The 22,197-nt window shown below is 50.0% G+C and overlaps 1 protein-coding gene across 1 annotated transcript in view; it reads left to right on the plus strand.

Moving 5' to 3' along the window:
- The window catches only part of RAD21 (RAD21 cohesin complex component), a 343,159-nt gene that overhangs the window by 259,711 nt on the left and 61,251 nt on the right, over positions 1-22,197 (plus strand). The window contains exons 9-10 of the mRNA XM_085605069.1: positions 12,578-12,801; positions 13,274-13,454. Coding sequence (XP_085461195.1) covers positions 12,578-12,801; positions 13,274-13,454 — 405 coding nt within the window. The remainder of the gene's footprint in view (positions 1-12,577; positions 12,802-13,273; positions 13,455-22,197) is intronic.

Consider the following 22,197-nt stretch of genomic DNA (forward strand, 5'->3'; position numbering starts at 1 on the left):
CGGGTGTCACTTTAGTGTCCCTGGGAGAACGGGAGATGGTTCCCAAGATCCAGGTGCCCGCAAATACCGCAAAGTATGGGCAGTGGGTCACCATCAACGGCCAAAGAGGGGAGGCTCTGAGGGACACAGGAGCCAGTATGACTATGGTGCGTAGCCAACTGGTGTCTCCAGAGCAGGTAATTCCCGATGTACTCCACCCAGCCGCGATGGCTGACGGCAGAACAGGCCACTATCCAGTGGCCGAGGTTCCCTTTGAATGGGGGGGGGTTGCAGGTTCACTTCGAGTTGCCGTAAGCCCTGCCGTGCCAGTCGATTGTCTGCTGGGGAATGACATGGAGCACAACGCTTGGAAGGAGGTGGAATACCGGACTCACACCGAGATGCTGGGTACACCTGATTGGGCCTGTGTTAGCACAAGGTCCGCGACTACCCGAAGAGGGAGTTCATTTCGGCTGGAGCCTGGAACAAAGGCCCAGCCAGCTGCCAGTCAAGGGAAGAACCGAGGACAGGAGGAGCCTGCCTCGGCGTCCCCACCCCGTAGGACGGATATGCCACCGGAGGTGGTGGACCAGGAGTCTGCGGTGGGGGACGTTACCAACCTGGAGGACCTACCCATACCGGCCGAGTGGCACGTGGAGGGAGGCCCGTCCAGGGAGGAATTCTGCCAGGGCCAGAGGGAGTGCCCTACCCTTGAGGGGCTGAGGCGACAGGCCGAAGCCCAGGCAGCAGGGAACGTTGAAGGGAACTACAGTGTTTACTGGGAGGATGGCCTCCTCTACAGTGAACCCAAGGCACCCCTACATGGATCGTCACGAGCCTTGGTAGTCCCTCAACGTTATCGAGCCTTCCTTCTGGAGTTGGCTCACGAGATACCATTGGCAGGACACCTGGGGCAAGACAAGACCTTCGCCCGTCTTGTCCCACACTTTTATTGGCCTCAGATGAAAGTGTCGTCCGATACCTACTGCCGGACATGTGTGTCTTGCCAAGCCAGTGGGAAAACAGGGGTGAAGCTGAAAGCTCCACTGGAACCACTTCCTGTCGTTAGCACCCCCTTTGAAAGGGTGGGCATCGACATTGTGGGTCCGTTAGATCCACCGACTACAGCTGGTCACAGGTTTATCCTGGTTCTGGTGGATCATGCCACACGGTACCCAGAGGCAATACCTCTGAGGACCATAACAGCACCTGTTGTGGCTAGGGCCCTGATGGGAATCTTTACCCGAGTGGGTTTTCCCAAGGAAGTTGTGTCCGACAGGGGGACCAACTTCATGTCAGCGTACATGCGAGCCATGTGGAAGGAGTGTGGAGTGACATACCGGTTCACCACTCCTTACCACTCCCAGACAAATGGTCTGGTGGAGAGGTTTAACAAAACCTTGAAGGGCATGATCAGAAGTCTGCCTGAAAGCCTGCGGAGGAAATGGGACGTCCTCCTACCCTGTTTACTTTTTTCCTACAGGGAAGTGCCACAGAAGGGAGTGGGCTTCAGCCCCTTCGAGCTTCTGTATGGGCACCCTGTACGTGGACCTCTCAACCTGGTGAGAGACGGATGGGAAAGAACTCCCAGAAAGCTTCCCCAGGATGTGGTGAGCTACATGCTGGCCTTCCGGAGCCAAATGGCTAAGTTGTGGAAGCAAGCTTCTGACAACTTGGAAGCCAGCCAAGCAGTAATGAAGGCGTGGTATGACCACAATGCTCACCCGGTGGAGTTGGAGCCTGGCCAGAAGGTGTGGGTGATCGAACCAGGAGAGCTTAGTGCCCTCCAGGATCGCTGGTCAGGACCCTTTGAGGTGTTGGAGAAGAAGGGTAAGGCTACCTACTTGGTGGACCTGAAGACCCCTCGTCAGCCCCTGCGGGTGCTGCATGCCAACCGCCTCAAACCCCACCACGAGAGGCCCGAAGTCATCTTGATGATGGTGACTGACGGAGGAGAGGACGTGGAAAGCGAGCCTCTCCCTGATCTGTTTGCGTCTCAAGAGAAGGATGAGTCGGTGGAGGGAGTGATTCTCTCCCCATCTCTAACTCCTGAACAGCAGGAGGACTGTCGCCAGGTCCTGGGGCAGTACTCCTCGTTGTTCTCCCTTGTCCCGGGTAGGACTCACCTGTGCGTCCATGACGTGGACACAGGAGACAGCCCACCTGTGAAGTCCAAGATCTACCGGATGTCAGACAAGGTGAAGGCCAGCATTCATAGTGAAGTCACTAAGATGCTGGAGCTAGGAGTGATCGAACCTTCTAGCAGCCCCTGGTCCAGTCCGGTGGTGTTAGTACCAAAAGCTGCACCACCGGGTGCCCAACCAGAACTGAGGTTCTGTGTGGACTATCGGGGACTGAATTCAGTGACCAAAACTGATGCTCATCCGATCCCTAGGGCGGATGAATTGATTGACCGGCTGGGAGCTGCCCAATATCTAAGTACCTTTGACCTTACTTCTGGGTACTGGCAGATCTCTTTGACTGATGGAGCAAGGGAAAGGTCAGCCTTCTCCACGCCCAATGGCCACTACCAGTTCTGTGTGATGCCCTTTGGGCTCAAGAACGCACCTGCCACGTTTCAGCGCCTGGTAAACCAGATCCTCACCGGAATGGAGAGTTTCTCTGCTGCTTATCTGGATGACATAGCCGTCTTCAGTAACAGCTGGGAGGATCACTTGCGTCACCTGCAAGCTGTTCTCCAGGCCCTGAGACAAGCTGGATTGACGATCAAGGCCAGCAAGTGCCAGATCGGGCAGGGGTCGGTAGTGTACCTTGGACACTTGGTGGGTAGGGGAGCGGTGCAACCCCTCCAGGCGAAGATCGAGGCCATCATGGCCTGGGAACCCCCCAAGACACAGACTGAGGTCCGAGCATTTTTGGGCCTCACGGGATACTACCGCCGCTTCGTGAAGGGGTACGGTACCATCGTAGCCCCCCTCACGGAGCTCACGTCCAAGAAACAACCTCGACGGGTAGTCTGGACGGAGGCTTGTCAGCAAGCCTTTGAGAGATTGAAGAAAGCCATGTGCGAGGCCCCGGTCTTAAGGGCCCCAGACTTTTCCAAGGAGTTCATTGTCCAGACAGATGCATCAGAACATGGCATTGGGGCAGTGTTATCGCAACTCAACGAAGAGGGTCTGGATCAACCCGTGGTCTTCCTATCCCGGAGACTACTTCCCAGGGAACAGAAGTGGAGTGCAATAGAGCGTGAAGCCTTTGCAGTGGTATGGGCTCTGAAGAAGTTGCGGCCATACCTGTTTGGCTCGCACTTCCTAGTTCAGACCGACCACAGACCCCTTCGTTGGCTGATGCAAATGAAGGGGGAGAATCCCAAGTTGTTGAGGTGGTCTATTTCCCTACAGGGAATGGACTTTCAGGTGGAACATCGGCCTGGAGTGGACCACGCCAATGCAGACGGTCTCTCGGTATTTCCGCCTTAGTGATGAGAACTCCCAAGGGGTTGGGTAGCTCTCCCCACTTTCAGCTGGGGGGGGACGCGTGTTAGACCTGTCAGCCCTGTGGGTGGTCCCTCCTCATCATTATTTATTTTGTCCCACTTTTGCCTCAAACCCTGTTTGAATTTTTCCTTTTTGGGAACCACCAGACTTTTTAGTGTTGCTGCAGATTCAGGGAGCCATTTTACCTACCCCTGAAACTTCTGTCTGAGGGCCTGGAGCACAAAATGGTGGCCACCTGTGACATCACCAGCATCCACTGGAACCTGCTAGCACCTTCCAGAACATTCCAGAACCCTGTGACAGTTGGAGGCGGTTTAGAATGTTGGGAAGCTAAGACAGAGAGTTGGCAGTTGGAGCTGGCAGTTGGCACCTGACTGGTGAAGAGTGAGCAGCAGAAACCTGAAGGAGGAAGGAGTGAGGCAGCAGGGGTGGAAACTTGTGCCTGGAGTGGGGTCCATAAACCCACCCTTGATACTAGTCCCTACTGACTGAGCCCAGCCTGGAGCCCTGTGTGGGAAGAAGTCAGAAACACCATCCTAAGGACCTGGACAGCAGGAACAGGCCTTAGAAACAGAGAACAGCAAGATCCTGACCTGGAAACTGGTTTCCCTGGAGTCCGACGTCGAGTAGCCTGAGACCTGGAGCCCGAGGTGGAGAAGCGGCGCTGACTGGAAAAGCGGACGTCGTACCCGGAGCCGCCAGAGGTCGAGAGAGGGCGCCGTCAGAGGTCGTGAGGAGTACCAGAGGTCGAGGAGGAAGTCACCCGAGGTCGAGTGAGCGGCGTCATCGGAGGAGTGAAGTCCGCCCTCCGGAGTCGTCGGAGACCGAGGTGAGGTGTACCGGAGGTCGGGAGTGAGGATCGCACTCCGGAGTCGCCGGAACCTGTGAGAATCGTGCCGGAGGTCGGGAGTGGAGGTCGCACTCCGGAGTCGCCGGAAACCTAAGGAGAGGAGCACCGGAGGTCGGGAGTGAGGATCGCACTCCGGAGCCGCCGGAAGTCGACATCGAGTCAAGGCCGGCCGACGTCATCGAAGTTGAGGTCGCAATCGGACCGGAGCCGCCCGAAGTCGACATCGAGTAAAGACTGCCCGACGCCATCGAATCGGAGGTCGAGATCGAACCGAGGCCGCTGACATCGAGACCGGAGCCGCCTACCGGCGTCGTCAAAGAACTGACATTGTGCCGAGGCCGCCGACATCGAACTGGAACCGCCTCACGGCGTCGACACGACTCCAGCGGTGTCGGAGCATCAGAAAAAGGGCAGTAAGTGGAGTAGAGGGCGCCTAAGGCCCTGTGGAGACCCGAGAGACTGCTCTAAGGGGCTAGGGAGGTGCTGGAACCAACCTGACTGTGCCAGGGGTGAGCTGGGACTAATCTAGAGAAGTTGTGTGGAGGGAGAGAGCCAGGTCTCTGGTATTCCCCCCTTGATCTACCTCAGTTTAGGCCTCAGCCTTGTCCAAGCCAGGGAGTAGACACCCCCAAGCCTTCCGCATCCCCACAAGCTGTGCCTGGGCCAAATCAGCCCTTAGGAATTCAAAAGTGAACTGATTCTATGAGTGTCACTGTCAGCTTTTAAGTATTTATTAGGGGCACTGTATTTATTGTATTTAACCTATTTATTGCTTCACTGTATTTATTGGTCCACAGTATTTATTGATGCACAATATTGATTGGTTTACAGTATTTATTGCCTCAGAATATTTAATTGCCTGTATGTATTGCATTTATATTTATGTCTTCATTATTTATGATCACCCCTATTTATTGAATCATTAAGCCAGTATTTATTTGACCTGCACTATTTAAAGTTTGTATATTGTGATTGTTATTTATTTATCCAATCGGCAACTAAGAGAAAAAGAAGATAAAGAAAGATATTTTCACAATTTTTACGGTGTAGAGTCGTTTTTGGAACGGATGCATGCATGGTTATTGTTTGGGTATGTCGTATGCTTAGCACGGAGCCTGATTCCTGACCACTCGAGCCAAGCTACCACAGTGTGTCCGGAAGACCACCACCATCCTTTCAGAGTGGGAGTGTGGTTTTCCAACAGGGACTATGTCTTCGGGGTGATGCTGCGCATGGACTCTTCCCGCCAATGACCCCCCCCCCCCCTTTCCTCTCCTGGATCAAACTCCTGTACTGTTCGCCAGTTGCTAAGGTACTTCTAAATGGTCGCACTTCCCAGGCGTTCCTGGTCTCAAGGGGTACCCAGCAGGGGTGCCCCCTATCCCCCTTACTATTCGCACTTGCGGTTGAACCATTAGCGGCGAAGCTGCGGCAGCATCATAAAGACCAAGCGCTGCGGTGCAACATGAGGCAAATATTAATATCCTTATATGCGGATGATATTATATTATACATTCGTGACCCGCAGAATAATTTAAACCCTTTCCTAAGGGAGTTTATTGTTTTTGGGAAACTCTCCGGGATCCAAATCAATTGGAGTAAATCCTGTATTTTCCCTTTGACAGTTGCAACGGCTCAATTCCCCCTGGATTACCCTCTGGAGTGGTGCGAGGACGAATTGCGGTATTTGGGTGCTCATGTTACGAGGGATAGGGATGAGTTAATGCGCCTCAATTACGGAACGGCCCTGGTGCGTATAACGGAATGCGTCTCCCGTTGGATTACTCTCCCGCTCTCAAAATGGTGATATTGCCCCAGCTACTTTACCTTTTTTTAAACATACCATTTTATCCGGGGAATTATTTTTTTAAAACATTGAAATCTGAATTGATGCGCTTGGTATGGGGGGGGGGGGCAAGCACCCGAGATTGCAGTGGAATGTACTCACTAGGCCATATTCGCAGGGAGGTTTTGGCATGCCCAATTTTGAATTATATTATATTAGTGCGCAGTCTCACTACGCATATTTTTGGATGCACCAGCCCCAGTATATGCCGCAAGTGGCGGCAGAGCACTGGCTTGCGCACCCAATGCCGATTGAAGGGGCACTGTACAATGTGCCTACTGGCAGGGAGCAGCCGTCAACTACTGTTGCCTGCACTGTGGCGGCGTGGCAACGCATAGGAAGGCTGCTGAATGCTCCTATGCTGTATTCCCCGCTGATGCCTATCGTCTATCATCCTAGCATGCCCTTGCTTCAAGAAACAATATTTCACAAATTCGCGGAACGAGCGCACATTAAATCTTGGGGAGATTTATATCATGAAGGTCAGTTTCGGAAGCTTGCGCACGTTTTTCATAATATACGGCAGACCCCGCTTGATGTGTTATATATATATATATATATATATATATATATATATATATATATATATATATATATTCGTCTTCGGCAGGGCATCCGCTTACTCCGAACTTCCCGGCTGAGTCCCCTGCGCTAGCTCCGCTGCAGTTGGCTCTTAAAAGCGCGACGGCCAAGCGACTGGTGTCACTGATATACCACACAGTGCACACACTAAGGAAGTAGCCATCTGCGCTAGCTAGAATGCACTGGGACGTAGAATTGGTCTTTGAACTGTCAGAGGAGCAATGGGAGTACTGCTAGTCAGACGGCGCAGCTGCATAGGTACAATCTGAGGGGCACAGGCATCTGTGATAGGTGTCGGGCACCGGAGGCAGATTTTTTGCACTTAGCCTGGGACTGTCCGGAAGTACATAATTACTGGATGCAGGTGTTTGAAGCTCTGGGCTTGATGGTTGATACTCCTATCGAGCCGACGCCCCTATTGGCCCTACTAGGATATGTGAAACCATTGAAAGCGGTGCATCGCAAGTTCGCGGCGCTTGCGTTGCTTCTGGCAAAGAGGCGAGTGGCGTGCCGTTGGGGCAGAGGGCGGGCGCCCAAGTTCAAAGTATGGATGGACGATTTAGTGTATTGTCAGGAGCAACTCACTACATATGCGGAATTATTGCTGAGTGCCTCCAGGCCCACAGATGTCTGGGGGCCCCTAAAGTGTTATTTGCTGGCACACCCGTGGGTGGACCCCGCACCAGAGTAAGAGGTGATTGCCTTCCTGTGAAGCGCCAGGTACCCACAACATCAATGGGGCGGGATCACTTCAGAATGAAGGTGATATGGGTCTGTTGTTTACAGTGAATTATGTTGGGATGGGATGGCCAGGGGTGCCTGGGGTCGGACTGTGACGGGGATGTCGAAAGACTGGCTCTCCATGGAAGGTCTGTGTCGCGCACAGATAGTAATAGTTGATCAAATATGGATGTGTGTAGTACGTTGACCAACTGTGATGCTTCTGGATGTTTGTATAAATACCTTTAGTATATCCTACTGAATGACGATCTGTGCTCTTATGTTTCTAGATGTTGGGTAATAGATGGATTGATACAGTGCCAAATTTATATTTCTGTTTTCATGTATGACACCTTTGTACGGATTGTTTGGAAAACTAATAAACAGAAGTTAAAAAAAAAAAAAGAAAGGAGTGAGCAGACCATATTTTTAGAAGCCAGAGGGTGACTAGGTGGAGGTTGTTCAGGTCCGAGTCGTCACCAGGTCCCAGGCAGGTTTCAGGGTGAGAGTAGACTGTGTCAATTGGAGAACCATACATAGGGACTAAGACGGGAATTAATTAGTTTGTGGATGCGTATCGAAATATTTTAACAACTGAAGGTGTTGGCAAGACAACATGCACAAAATTTGAATCAGACATGTTGTTCCAAATGATTGCAAGTTGCAACCAAAAGGACAGAAGAGTTCTCTAAGTGACAGAGATCAACTGTAGACTGATCCAAGTCTAGCATTAAGAAAAGTGAGGCCCTTAACAATACTAGAAACCTCATTGGTTGCTTTGCTGGCATGGTCAATGTCTCATTGTGAGAAAGTGCCATCTTTCTTGCATGGTATGCCCCCACTTTTTGCTAAAGTGCTGAATGTACTTCGATTGAGTGTACCCTGGGTTCCTGCCAATCAGGTGCCCAGGGCCTATGTTCCTTCCTTAAACCACACAAACTCCCAATTGGCAAACCCTAGCCACATGTCAGCCCCTAGTAAATGGTACCCTAGGTACCCAGGGCCTTGTGGCCAGGGAAGGCCTCTAAGGGCTGCAGCACTCATTGTGCCACCCTCAGAGGCCCTGTACCCTTACACACGCACTGCCCTTGCAGGCTGAGTGTCTGGGAGCAGGACAAAACAAAGTCAACATGGCACACATCCCTGTGTACCATGCCCATCACCTACACTGCCAAGGCATATGTCAGCCACCCCTCTAGCTGGGTGCATTACGCCTATGGTGTGGGCACAGGAGCAGGAGCCCTGTGCCCCTACAGTACCCGGGTCCATTCCTGGGCACTGTAAGTGCAGTGCTGTCATTGAAGAGTACATGGTGCTGGGAGCTTGTCAAACACGAGCTCCACAGCACCAAATTGGCAACACTGAAGCCTGGGAAGTTTGGTATCAAACTTCTCAGCACATTGAACCCACTCTGATGCCAGTGTAGGATTTAATGTACTAAGCACCCCAGAGGGCATCTTAGAGATTCCCCCTTACAGCTAACTTACAATCAACGTCTGCTCTGAGGCTGCCCAGGCTGCCACACAGCAGACACGTTGCTGGACCCCTGGGTGGGAGAGCCCCTGCTCTCCCGGGCCTGCAACACTGCACATCCTGGGTGAGGTGAGAAATCTCCTCCCCCAGGATGAGCAAAGGGAAGCTTCAAAGGCAGGCCGCCATTTGGAGTTTCCCCAGGCCACTGCAACCCCCACTCTGGCGGGAAGCTTGGCCGGAAACCCCATACAAGGACAGGGGATGTGCCAGCCTGCCCACCCCACCCCTCAGGTGGGGGAGGCGAAGGGAAGCACGTCTCCGGGCTCTCGCCATCTTGAAGATGGGAGGCCCTACCCTATCAGGATTAGGCTACTGCCCCCCTCCCACAGGAGAGAGGCAGGATAGGGGGTGTACCCACCCCAGGACAAGGACCCATTGGTCCCTGGCCTTCACCTACCTGTAACGCCCCTAAATCTAGTATTTAGGGGCACCCTGAACCTTCCTTCCTCAGATTCCAGATAGAAAACTACAAGAAGAGCAAGAAGAACAAGGACCTGCCCTGCAGCTGCTAAAAAGAAGACACCAACTGCTTTGGCCCCAGCCCTACCGGCCTGTCTACTCTCGAACCTGCACCAGCGCAGCATCTTCCGTGGCCAGCAACCTCACCAACCCCGGAGGACCTGGCTACCTTTTGGCTCTAAGCCCCTGGGACTCCCATGAGTAGAGGCTCTACTCGAGAAACCTATTCTTAACCCCTGGCAGCAGCCCGGAACCGCGGACCCAACACACTCTGCACCAGCCAAGCCTGGCCAGTGCCGGAGTGGACAAAGACCCTGAGGACGACCCCACGGCGACTGTGACCCCAAGTCCGGCACCCAAGGACCCCCCTCGACATCCCGGATGAAGCCTGCAGCCTCAGAACCGAGTGCCACCCCAGCCGCGATCAACCAGAGGGTAAGATTCCTGACGTCAAAAGGCACCCCTGCACCCGGCGCCCTGCGGCCCCCTGTGCCCAATCCCGGGGTACCCACCTAACCTACAACTACCCAACTTACCCCTCGAAGTGGTGGTGGCACCGGAAACATCCTCGTCCCCGAGCCTGCAGCCTTTTTCCAAACCGGAACATTCCCATTGATTTCCATTGAGCGCCCGAAGGCTCAAAAGCACCCTGCACCCAGCCGCCCGAGTGGCCCTGGCAGTGCACTCTCTACACCAACTTACTTCCCCACTTGCCCTGAGTAAGTGACCAGGAGCCCAGCTCCCACAGCCGCGTGGCTTGCCAGACAGCAGCCACCGACCAAGGCCCCCCTATCCCTCATAGGATAACATTGGGCCTAACTCTCTCTGCACCCGGCCGTCCTGAAACCGCTGAGGGTGAACCAACTGTACGTACCCGACACTGGGGGACCCCTGAGTCTATGCCCGGAATTTCAACTCTGCCAGTCGAGTACTTACCCTTAAACCGCTAACTTCATTTTCCTCATAGGGTAACATTGACTGGCTTTTTCTTCAAAAATCTTGTAAGTGTGAACTTTTCAAAACTGTAAAAATTCACCAAAAATCAGCCAAGTGACAAAAACGAATTTACTCACCTGCTCCTAGGTGAGCTCCCAGTGCTGGATCTTGGTGCCCAGCCCTGACCCTGAAAAGTGCTCACAACTATACTTACCTCTAACTCATTTTTCTCCCATAGGAAACCATTGTCTGCTTTTCTGTGAAATTTCTTCTAAGTGTCTATTTTTGCAAATTTGAAATATTCTTTTAAAATCGTACCATTTCTGCAAACGAAATTACTTACCTGTTTTTGATTAGGACCCCAGTCCTGGGTCTAGGTACCCAGTCCTGGATTACTAAAGTAACAATAAAGTACTCTACCTGCAATTTGAATTTCTTGCCATAGAGATCCATTGAATGTTTTCTTTGAAATATTTTCTAAGTGCTAACTTTTGAAATAGCTAAATATTATTTAAAAATCATTACAGTTATTAAGTCGACTTTCATCACTTGATTCTGAATACTGACCCAAGGCTGGATCTAGGAGCCAGACCTGGAATTCCAAAAGTAATCTGAAAAGTAATTTATTACAAATAACCTGAATTTACCATTGAGCTCAATGCATTGTTATGTTTAGGAAATAGGATTGTTTATTGCAACCAACTGTGACTGTTTACACAAATTTATTGCTTAAGACAAAAGTATTTATATTCAACCTCTCATTCTGAGAAAGTATATTTTTACTCCCTTTGTGGTTCTAAAAATAAAACAAGCATATATTTTATATATATATATATAAACCATTGGCCTAGAGTTCAGTTATTGAGTGTGTGAAACCATTTGCTGACTGAGTGAGTACAATAAATGCTTTACACTGTCCTCTGGTACTGCCTTACTGCTCGGCCAAGCTACCACTTTTGAGAGTAAGGTCATACCTAACTTTGACCTCTATCGGCCTCTGGGGGACTGTGGACTCTGTACACCCTGTGCCTATTAGGGAACAGTATATACAGAGCCACTTTCTCCCACTCATTTATAGTGGGTGACCTGAAAAAATGTGAGTTTCCTGTATGTTTCAAGGCGGTAGCGTAAGTAGCATAGGACACAGGGCCGTAATCAATTTGTCACAAACATTCCGGAATTTTACAGTTAGGTACCCAGGATGTTCGTGGAGTATCATGAGGCAGAGGGTGAAAGGCAGACTGGTTATCCTGAGAGCTGCACAATATAAGACGGCTATTAAAGATATAAACTCAAATGTCTTTAGTTTGAGAGACATATCAGCAGTAGAAGGAGAGGGGAGAAATGGGCAGGCATGACCGCCTCTGGTTGAATGAGTTGTAGAGAGTAGCTTTCAACCTAAGCAAATTTGCATGTAGTAGAGATCTAAAAATGGGTTGTGACTCCTGCCAGTGATTTGGCTTCCGATCTAGGAAATTCATGTAAATACAATGGGGGAAACAAAGCAAAGAAATTAGCGGCAGTTAAAATAAAAATGAAGCTCTCTCAAGGAAAGTAAAACCAGCATTGTTAAAGGCAATAAGCCTTGCATTGGTAGTCAGCCTTTTGTCTTTGTGTGCTTGTTTTTTTCTGAGGTTTGTTTGGGAAGGTGCTGGGCTGTCTATCTGCAACAGCTAAAAGCAGAAGGATTTTTCTCAAAGCATACATTGCCTTAGTAATCCCTGTCACTTAAGGGAACCTCTTGTGTGTGGATGTTCTTTTTGTAAAATGGCTGAAAGCAGTCGGTCACAGTGAAGTTAGCCAATAGCTTTAGTGAGTTGATCCACTGACCTGCTGTAGAGGGCATGCTGAAGTCTGGGCTTAAGCCACACCTAAACAAAGGTGTAAAATAACAATCAGGGCAGATATGGCTATTTCCCCAATTACAAGTAAGTAAAAGGGAGGAAAAAAGAGCAGTGGCATGCCTTTTAGAAGTGTGGGTCACTTTACAAGGCATATGTATGACACTAGTAGTTCTGTTTCACCGAACATTCTACCTCTTATTAAACCATGAGAAGACCAGAAGCAGAATAATGCACAGAATTAGGACCTAAAACCAATCTCAAGGTACAGATCTGTTACAAGTGTAAAACATATTTCTTGCAACTAATGATTTTTCACTTTAATGAGAATTTAGATGTTGGGTATTTTCAGTAATGTTTATTCTCCCTTTAGTAAAGGAAACAAAAGCAAAACGAAAAAGGAAACTAATTGTGGACAGTGTGAAGGAATTGGACAGCAAGACTATCCGTGCCCAGCTAAGTGATTACTCTGATATTGTTACCACCCTGGACCTCGCACCACCTACAAAGAAACTAATGATGTGGAAGGAGACTGGTGGGGTCGAAAAGCTGTTCTCACTGCCTGCTCAGCCATTATGGAATTCTAGGCTGTTGAAGGTAAAGTAGCAGTAATGAGTTATGTTTAGACCAGCTAATAGTGTGAACCTGCAGCAATTGACTGACGGTAAACTGAGATCTTTATAGAAGTCACTTCAATGTATCCCCAAGCAACATGATTTGAGAATCTATTTTGAAATATTTAGGTTCTTACCTTAGAATGCAACAAGGACCGCTATCGTCCAGTTAGATCTCTGGCAACTGGATCACATGTTAATTCAAATAACCATCCAAATAGTTGAGGGATTTTCCAAATCTGGTGGAATTTAGTTCAGTGCTCCAGATCAGCACCTGAAATGACAACTGTTTCTGCTCTGAGGTGGGGTTGTGGAATCAAGGGAGAGGAATCTGACTTGAATATTCTTTGTAGGGATTGAATTTTTTGTTACTATTGGTCTTGATGATAATTCAGCTGGTCTTGCAAGCGCTTTTTAGTGGCTTGTTAAATAATTTAAATGTGTATTCTTTATAGCTGTTCACCCGTTGCCTGACACCAGTGGTGCCAGATGAACTTAGGAAGAGAAGGAAAGGTGGAGAAGCTGACAATTTGGATGAATTCCTAAAAGAATTTGAAAATCCAGAAGTTCCCCGAGAAGAACAGCAACCACCCCAGCAACAATCGCAGCAGCCACAACAACCGGGCGATGTCATTGGTTTGTTAGACCTTTACCTATTAACACTTGTCAGTGTAATTTGTGTTTTAAAAAAACTTAAATGGTTCCTTGCTTTGTATTTTCTTAATTTGTGAAAAGGAAAGCAGCTTCATATTGGGTAAAATGCTACCTAATCAATCTGCTTTAGAGTCTGGCTGCCATCAGTTGAGTATCTATTTTGTATTGGTCTTCATGTAATCTTCAATTAATGAAAGCAGCACCCACATAAGAAAGCAAATGGCCCTTGTATATTTTCAGTGTCTTTAACGCATGGTACAAAAAACTGACTTTCTCCAGTGGGAAAGAGTATAGTAACTTATGGGAAGGGGTGAGATTGTAATAACCCACAAACAGATGCATGAGTACTGGGAGATTCACACATATATATATATATATATATCGCATTTGTAAGGTTTGCCAGTCTTTTTTATGACAAGCGGCAGGTGAAGCAGGGCTGATGTAAGCACACAAACTGGTTGCAGCCACCTGGGATAGATTGGATTATGTTCAGAAGGATTACAGACAGCAGCTCCATCGAAGGGGGACTGGTCAGTGCGAATGTTGGCCTGGTTACTTAAACGTAAGAGACCCCTGTTTGGTATCAAACTTCTCAGCACATTATACCCACACTGATGCCACTGTGGGATTTAATGTAAAACGCAAAACAGAGGGCACCTTAGAGATGCCTCCTGAAACTCGACTAACTTCTAGGACTAACTTCTAGTGACCTGACTGAGTGGCTGCTTAGGCTGCCACCAACAGACCTGTTTGTGGACCCCTGGGTCAAGAGCCTGCTACTCTTGGGGCCTGAAACCATGCACATCCTGGGACGAGGTGTCGAGCCTCCTCCCCCAGGGTTCACGAAGGGGAAGCTTCAAAGGCATGCCACCTTTGTGAGCTTACTCAGACCATTTGCTGCTTTCAGCAACTGTTCCCCACTGGTTCTACTCCCCTTGCCTTGGGCGGGAGAACCGGCGGGAAAAACAAGTGAGGGAAAAAGGTGTGCCCACCTCTGCCAACTCCACCCCTCAGGTGGGGGAGGCTAGGTGAAGCACAAGCTTGAGTCCCTGCCATCTTTAGAATGGGGGTACCCAGCTAACCAGCGACAGGCTCCTGCCCCTCTCCCACTGGAGAGTGGCACAACATGGCGTGTACCCACCCCAGGGAAGGTAACGATTGGTCCCTGCCCTTTACCTACCTGTAACCCTCCTAAATCTAGTATTTAGGGGGCAGCCTGAACCTTGCTTCCTCAGATCCAGAAACGACACGAAGAAAAGGACTGAACAGCCGTGCAGCCAGCTAACAAGAGGACAACACCCACTGACTTGGCCCCAGCCCTACAAGCCTGTCTCCCCTCGAACCTGCTCCTGCGAAATCCCGGTGTGTCCTGCAGCCAGCAACCTCAAAAACCCCGGAGAGTCTGCCTGCCTTCACTTCCAAGCCTATTTCTCCTGTGAACACTGGACTCGTGTCAAATGCATCTTCTGGTTCTGGCCGGATACCGCGAATCCAGCCCACTCTGCACCTGCCGAACCCGGCCCGAGCTTGAGTGGAAAAACACCCCGAGGTGGTCACCCCGGTGATCCTGACCCGAGATCCGGCAACTCTTGACCTGCCTCAAGCCTGCAGCCTCAATCCAGAGGATCCCCTCTACCGCGACCAGAGCGGGTAAGACTTTCCGACGTCCCAAGGCACCCCTGCACCCAACTCCCCACGGCCTTGTGTGCCCAAACCAACGGTACCTAACCCATGACATCCCAGCTTACCCCTCGAAGTGATGGTCGCACTCAGAAGATTCTCGTCCCGAGCCTGCAGTGTTTCTTCTTACTGTAGATTCTCCATTGGAAACAACAGGGCACCTGACCATAAAACAGCACCCTGGCCGCCCTAGTGCCGCTGAGGGTACACCTTTGGTGCTAATTTGGTTCCCTATTTGCCCTGAGCTAAACCCTAGGAGCATTCTTCCACAACCCGTGGCCTGCTTGCCAGCAGGCACCACCCGAAGACCCCCCTATCCTTCATAGGATAACATTGGGCCTCAACACTCTGCACCCGGCCGCCCTAGTGCTACTGAGGGTGCAACAGTGCATCACTGACCCTGGGGTACCCCTGAGTCTAACCCCAGAACCATAACCCCACAGTCGATTACTTACCTGCGAACCGGTAACCTGTTTTTTTTTCTCCATAGGATAACATTGACAATTTTCTTCCAAAAAATTTCTAAGTGTGGAGTTTTGAAATCTAAAAATATTCTTTACAAATCGCATAAATCAAAACTTTTTACTTACCTGTTTGCAGGAAATGTCCCAGTGCTGAATCCAGGTATCCAGCACTGAGTTAGAAAAGTAACGTAAAAAATGAACTTGACTGTAATTTACAGAAACAGCCTATTAATTTCAATGTACTGTATTTGCAACGTACTGCATTCCCTGTAAATCAAACCAAGTACAATTTCTATTGCATTTTCAAACTGTTCTAAAACCAGCAACTTATTGCTACAAATTATTTTATGCTTACCTGTGCCAGGGTTGCTTGGTTCTAAACTAAAACAGTATATTTTTTTTATACAAAAACAATTGGCCTAGAGTTCAGTTCTTGAGTGTGTGAATTAATTTGCTGACTGTGTACATCAAATGCTTAACAATGTCCTCTGATATTGCCTTACTGCTCGACCGCTTTACCACAAATAGAGAGTAAGGTTCTATCTAACTTTAACCTCTGCCTACCTCTGGGGTCACTCGGACTCTAGACACACTATACCTCATTTTGCAGCGTGAATCTTTCTGGATTCACTATGCTGTGCATTATTCCGCGATCTGGTGGTTGGGTCCGGATTCGTAGTCTTTCCTTTTTTTTTTTTTTTTTTTTGTAGCCCAGGTGGGCGTCTACGTCCCACCATTTGGTGCACCTCTCGTGACGTTGTGTTTCCTGCGGAAGTCCCACCTTTGGGGGCGCCATCTTCAGATTCTTTTTTCCGCCGTTGGGTCTGGATCGTCATCGAGAAGCTCCAGAGTTTTAGACGAAGGAAAATACGCGAGTTTCATTGAAGGAGAACCTTTAGAAGACTACAGAGAGAAAGGTATTACAGCCGGGACGACGAAGAAGGAGGGGACCCTCTAATTTCTTCGACGCACATAGGAAAATGCGCACTCGGAGGCTGAGCGCAATGGACAAGACGCCATATAAGTTCTGCCCTAACTGCCACCACAAGTACGTGCAGAAGGACCAACATCCGGTCTGCAACCTTTGCCTGCCGTTCGACCACGAGAGCAAGGACTGCAACGCGTGCTCCGCCTTCGCGCCAAAGACTCTCCGGGTGAGAGAACGTCAGAGGAGAGCCAACTTCAGCATGGAAGGCAAGGGTAAGGCCCCGTCGCTGTACGATCTGGGCCTCTCCACCGACTAAGACAACATCGCCGAAGGACCTGATCTCTTCACGGTCACCGAGACTGATAAGAAAACGCCTGACGAGGTAAGCGACACGTCTAGTTAAAAACTACCGAAAGGGTCCCGAAAATCGGATGGTGACTCTCGAAAAAATGAGTCAAAGTCCTCGAAGGAAACACCGGCGCCGAAAATTTCGACGTCCGCCAGTGGTTCAAAGGACAAAAGGCCGAGCGGATCCTTCAACAAGGACTCCCAGGGGCCGAAGACCGCCGAAAGGCAGAGTTCGTCGAAACAGACCCAAGAGGTGGGACGTTCGGCGGCGAAAGACGAGGCCGCGTCGGCGCAAGCTCCGTCGAAGAGACCTGCGGTCGACGCCGAGCACATCTCAAGCATGGAAAAGAAAAAGAGAAGGCTCGAGGCGGAGATGGAGAGCATCCTTCAGAGGAAGGAGTTCGACGAAAGAATGAAACAATTCAAAATCCCAACGGTCCCGTCGACGGATGTCGTGGAGATCGAGGATGTCGTGGAGATCGAGGAAGGAGATTTCGACGCCGAAGAGCAGTCGAGGGGTCCTGAAGAGGAGGAAGAAGCCTACTATGAGGGAGAAGGTGATGAAGAGGATCAGCAGTCGTTCTACGGCTCGGCGCCGTCGACGAGCCAGGAGCTGGAATGGCAGGACATCGACACCAAAAACCCCGAAGAGCCCGTGGACTCGTATCCTTCGAGGCCTTCGCCGCCCGACGACATCGGGGCGTACAACATGGTCGTCAAGAGTGCTGCAGCAGCCTTTGGCGTGAAATTGGACGAGGAGAAGCTGAAAGCAGACTTTCTACTCGAAACTCTGCTCCCCTTCCAGACAAGGAGCCAGTTCCTCCCCATGCTCCAAAGCGTGATGAACCAAGGGAAGGAGGCGTTTAAGGACCCGGGAACATGCCGGTCCATCACACCCAGAACGGAAAAGAAGTACAAGCCTTCCTCGCAGGACCCTCCTTACATCAAGGGATCGGTCACTGCAGATTCCATCATTGCTTCCACGGCCAGGAAAAGAGCCAATGTGCCGGCGACATCAGGGCCACCTCCTGATAAAGGAGAGCAGAAGGATGGACCTCACTGGAAGGAAGGTAGAAAGACGCCGCAATGCACTGGCGCATGGCAAACTCAAACGCGCTACTGAACAGACACCAGTACCAGCACTGGGATGAGATGGGGGAACTAGTCAAGCATCTTCCAGAAGAGTACCGTCAAAGGGCTTCCCATCTAGTGGAGGAAGGGAAGAATATCGCCAACTCATGCATCAAGACTGCATTGGACGGGGCGGAAACTTCCAGCAGACTGATGGCCATATGGATCACTGAAAGGAGACAGGCTTGGCTCCGAATCTCTGGATTCAAGCAGGAAGTCCAGAATAACATACTGAACACCCCTTTCAACGGTGAAACGCTGTTCGGGGAAACTGGACGAGAAGCTCACCCAACTGAAAAAGGAAAATGAGACGGCAAGATCCATGGGGGCCCTGCAATTCAGAGGGATGCGAAGAGGCACCCCAAATCGGAGACCCTACGGAAGGGGAGGAAGCCAGCAGGGTACGTCGCACCAGACATTCCAACACGGACAGCAGGGTGACAGTCACAGCCAGCAGGGACAGCAGAAGCAGAACTGGCAGTACCAGCCTCGAGGCCAGTCCTTTCGAGGGAGAGGTAACGGACGTGGACAAAGGGGGAGAGAGGGAGACCAACCCTCATCTAAGTGACTACACACGCAAGAGGACGCTCACCCACAGCATACCCCGAAGGGTGAAGCGCAATGTAAAAACACCAAGGGGGTTACACAAAACAAGCGCCTACGAACATGCAACACCGGTGGGCGGAAGACTCGGCCTCTACCTACAATGGGAACAAATAACCTCAGACAAATGGGTTCTTAACGTCATACAGCACGGATACTGCATAGAGAGAGAGAGAAGGCCTCCAAACAAGAAACCAAAGAGAAGACAATGCTCGGGCCAGGAGCTCGCTCAACTCAGGGAGGAGACACTACAACTAATAAAGAGAGCCATAGAACCAGTGCCATGCAGAGAAAGGAACAAGAGAGTGTACTCAAACTACTTCCTTGTACCAAAGGTGGGCGAAACACTAAGACCCATCCTGGACCTAGGGTTCCTAAACAAATTCATAAAGACGCAAAAATTCAAGATGACATCACTACAAGAAGTGCTACCCCAAATGCGAGGCGGAGACTTCATGTCCACCGTGGATCTCAAGGACGCATACCTGCACATCCCAATGAACAGGCGACACAAAAACCTGTCAAGGTTCAACATCAACCAGGATCATTACCAGTTTACAACCCTAGCATTCGGCCTAAAGTCAGCCCCAAGGGTTTTCACAAATAACCTTGCAGCAGTAGCAGCGTACCTACGAAGGGAAGGGATTCATGTGTACCCTTACCTAGACGACTGGCTAGTCAAAGCAAGCACTCGCAAAAAGTGCGAGGAGCACGCAGAACGGGTGACAAGAACACTAACAAACCTGGGGTTCTCTATACACGGGGGGGGGGGGGGGGGGGGGAAGTCCTCGATAGAGCCAGAGCAGGTGAAGATCTTCCTGGGGGGCGAAGATCAACACCGTAGACGGAACGGTGATGCCCAGCGACAGAAGAACAATAGCCCTGCTGAATGAGACTCTTCTCTACCAGAAGGGGCGAGTTCTGACAGTGAGCAAGATCATGGGGATGATGGCGTCATGCATCCACCTAGTCCCCAATGTACGGCTTCACATGAGACCATTCCAAGAATGGCTGCAACAGCGATGGTCTAAAGCAAACGGGAGTTGGGAGGATCTAGTAGTTGTTACGCACGCAGTGCAAGAGGAGATAACATGGTGGAACAGGGAGAACTTAACTACAGGAAAGACCTTGAAACCACCAAACCCAACTGTGACCATTACCACGGACGCATCACAAATAGGATGGGGAGCACACATGAACAAACTCAGGGTGAGGGGGTCTGTGGACTCCGGCAGATGCGGTCAGACACATCAATTACCTGGAATTGAAGACTGTCCTGCTAGCCCTGAAGGCCTTCCAGAAACAGCTATACAACCAGAAAGTGTTGATACAGACGGACAATACCACTACCATGTTCTATATCAACAAGCAGGGAGGGACACAATCGTTCCCCCTTTCCACTCTGGCACAGGAGATTTGGAGATCGGCCATCCCACTCAAGATAGACCTGCTGGCCATACACCTACCAGGGAAGGACAATGTGGAGGCAGACTGGCTCAGCAGACAGACATCGGCATCCCACGAGTGGGAGCTCAATGGACAGGAAACACAGAGGCTATTCCAAAGGTGGGGAACACCGACAATAGACCTGTTTGCAACACGCCTGAATGCAAAATGCCAAAACTTCACATCCAGACAACCAGAACAGCAATCGCAAGGGAATGCCCTATGGATAAGTTGGTCAAAGACATTTGCCTACGCTTTTCCACCGATGCCGCTGTTACACAGGGTACTCGACAAGTGCAGGACCAGCAACATGACACTGATCCTAGTGGCACCACAGTGGGCAAGGCAAACTTGGTTCTCTCAAATAGTGGAAATGGCACAAGGCACTCCTCACAAATTCACAAGAAGAAAGGACCTGCTCTCCATGCAGAACGGAGAGGTCCTGCACCCAGAACCAGAGAGCCTCGGCCTGGCGGCATGGCTCCTGAAGACTTAGTTTGCGCACCTGAACCTACCTCAAAGCACTATGCAAGTGCTGCGGGAGGCAAGGAGACCTACAACACGGAGATGCTATGGGGAGAAATGGAAAAGGTTCACAATATGGTGCAGCAGAAATAAACTACTGAACAAAATGACAACAGTCAACGGTGCTTAGATATCTCGCACACCTACTAAAAAGTAATCTATGCTCATCCTCCCTAAGGGTACACCTGGCGGCAATCGTAGCTTACACACGAGAGGAGGAAGTCTCTTTACGTCACAGGTAGTATAGAGATTCCTGGAAGGGGCGAAAAGAATTGCGCCTCCAAAGAGGATGCCGCCGCCGGCATGGAACCTCAACGTGGTCCTAACCGAGCTTATGAAGGAGCCGTTTGAGCCCATCCACAAGGCCACGCTGCAAATGCTGACAATGAAAACAGCATTCCTGGTAGCGATAACCTCGCTGCGCAGAGTGAGCGAGCTGCAAGCACCGACACTGCAAGAGCCCTACATCCAGATACACAAGGATAGGGTTGTTCTAAGAACGGACCCACTTTTCATGCCTAAGGTGGTGTCGGCATTCCATATGAACCAGACAATTCAGATACCGAGTTTCTTTCAAAACCCCACGACAAGCGCAGAAAGGGCACTGCACACTCTGGACGCTAGAAGGGCAGTGATGCACTACATTGAGAGGACCAAAGAGCACAGGAAGACCAAGCAGCTCTTTGTCTACTTTGCAACTAGTTTTCTGGGTAGACCCGTGACAAAAGCCACTATTGCGTGGACGTTCAGATGAACAAGGAAGCACAAGTAGGACAGAAGGTGCTTCAACACATATTCAACAGCCAACACTCATCTACCACCCAGCCGCCACAAAGATAACAAACCGCTACAAAGTTTATGCACAGCATAGTGAATCCAGAAAGATTCACGCTGCAAAACGAATAGTTTCTTACCCCTTGGTGTAGTTTTGCAGCTTGAAGATCTTTCTGGATTCACTAGCGAACCCACCCACCTCCGCCAGGAAGATGAGGATGGAGGAAGAGGTGGAAGGACATGGAAGAACAGAATAATTGGAATACTAAAAGAAATTGGAAAAGAAAAATTAAGAGAACGCCTAGGGTTAAAAAAAAGAGAAGGGGGAAAAAAGAACCCAAAGGTGGGACTTCCGCAGGAAGCACGACGACGTCACGAGAGGTGCACCAAATGGTGAGACGTCGACGCCCACCTGGGCTACAAAAAAAACAAGACTACGAATCCGGACCCAACCACCAGATCGAGGAATAATGCACAGCATAGTGAATCGAGAAAGATCTTCAAGCTGCAAAACTACACCGACAGGTAAACTATTCGTTTTGGTGTAGTGTGTATATATAGAGCCAGTTTCTTACATTTACTACATAGAAAGAACCAAAGATTTTAGGAAAACAAAGCAACTATTTGTTGCTTTTTCTCCACCTCACAGTGCCAACCCTATATATGTCAGGTATTGCAGGATTGATTGCAAAATGTATCCTAACGTTATGTTAAAGCAAAGAGATCTTTGTTAGTTCGCCCAAGAGCGCATTCTACTCTCAAAATAGGGTCTACTATGGCCTTCTTGGGAAATATTCCCTTAGCTGATAGTTTAAGGCAGCACCAT

The sequence above is a fragment of the Triturus cristatus genome, chromosome 5_1 (assembly GCF_964204655.1).
Source record: "Triturus cristatus chromosome 5_1, aTriCri1.1, whole genome shotgun sequence".
NCBI classification, from domain to species: Eukaryota; Metazoa; Chordata; class Amphibia; order Caudata; family Salamandridae; genus Triturus; species Triturus cristatus.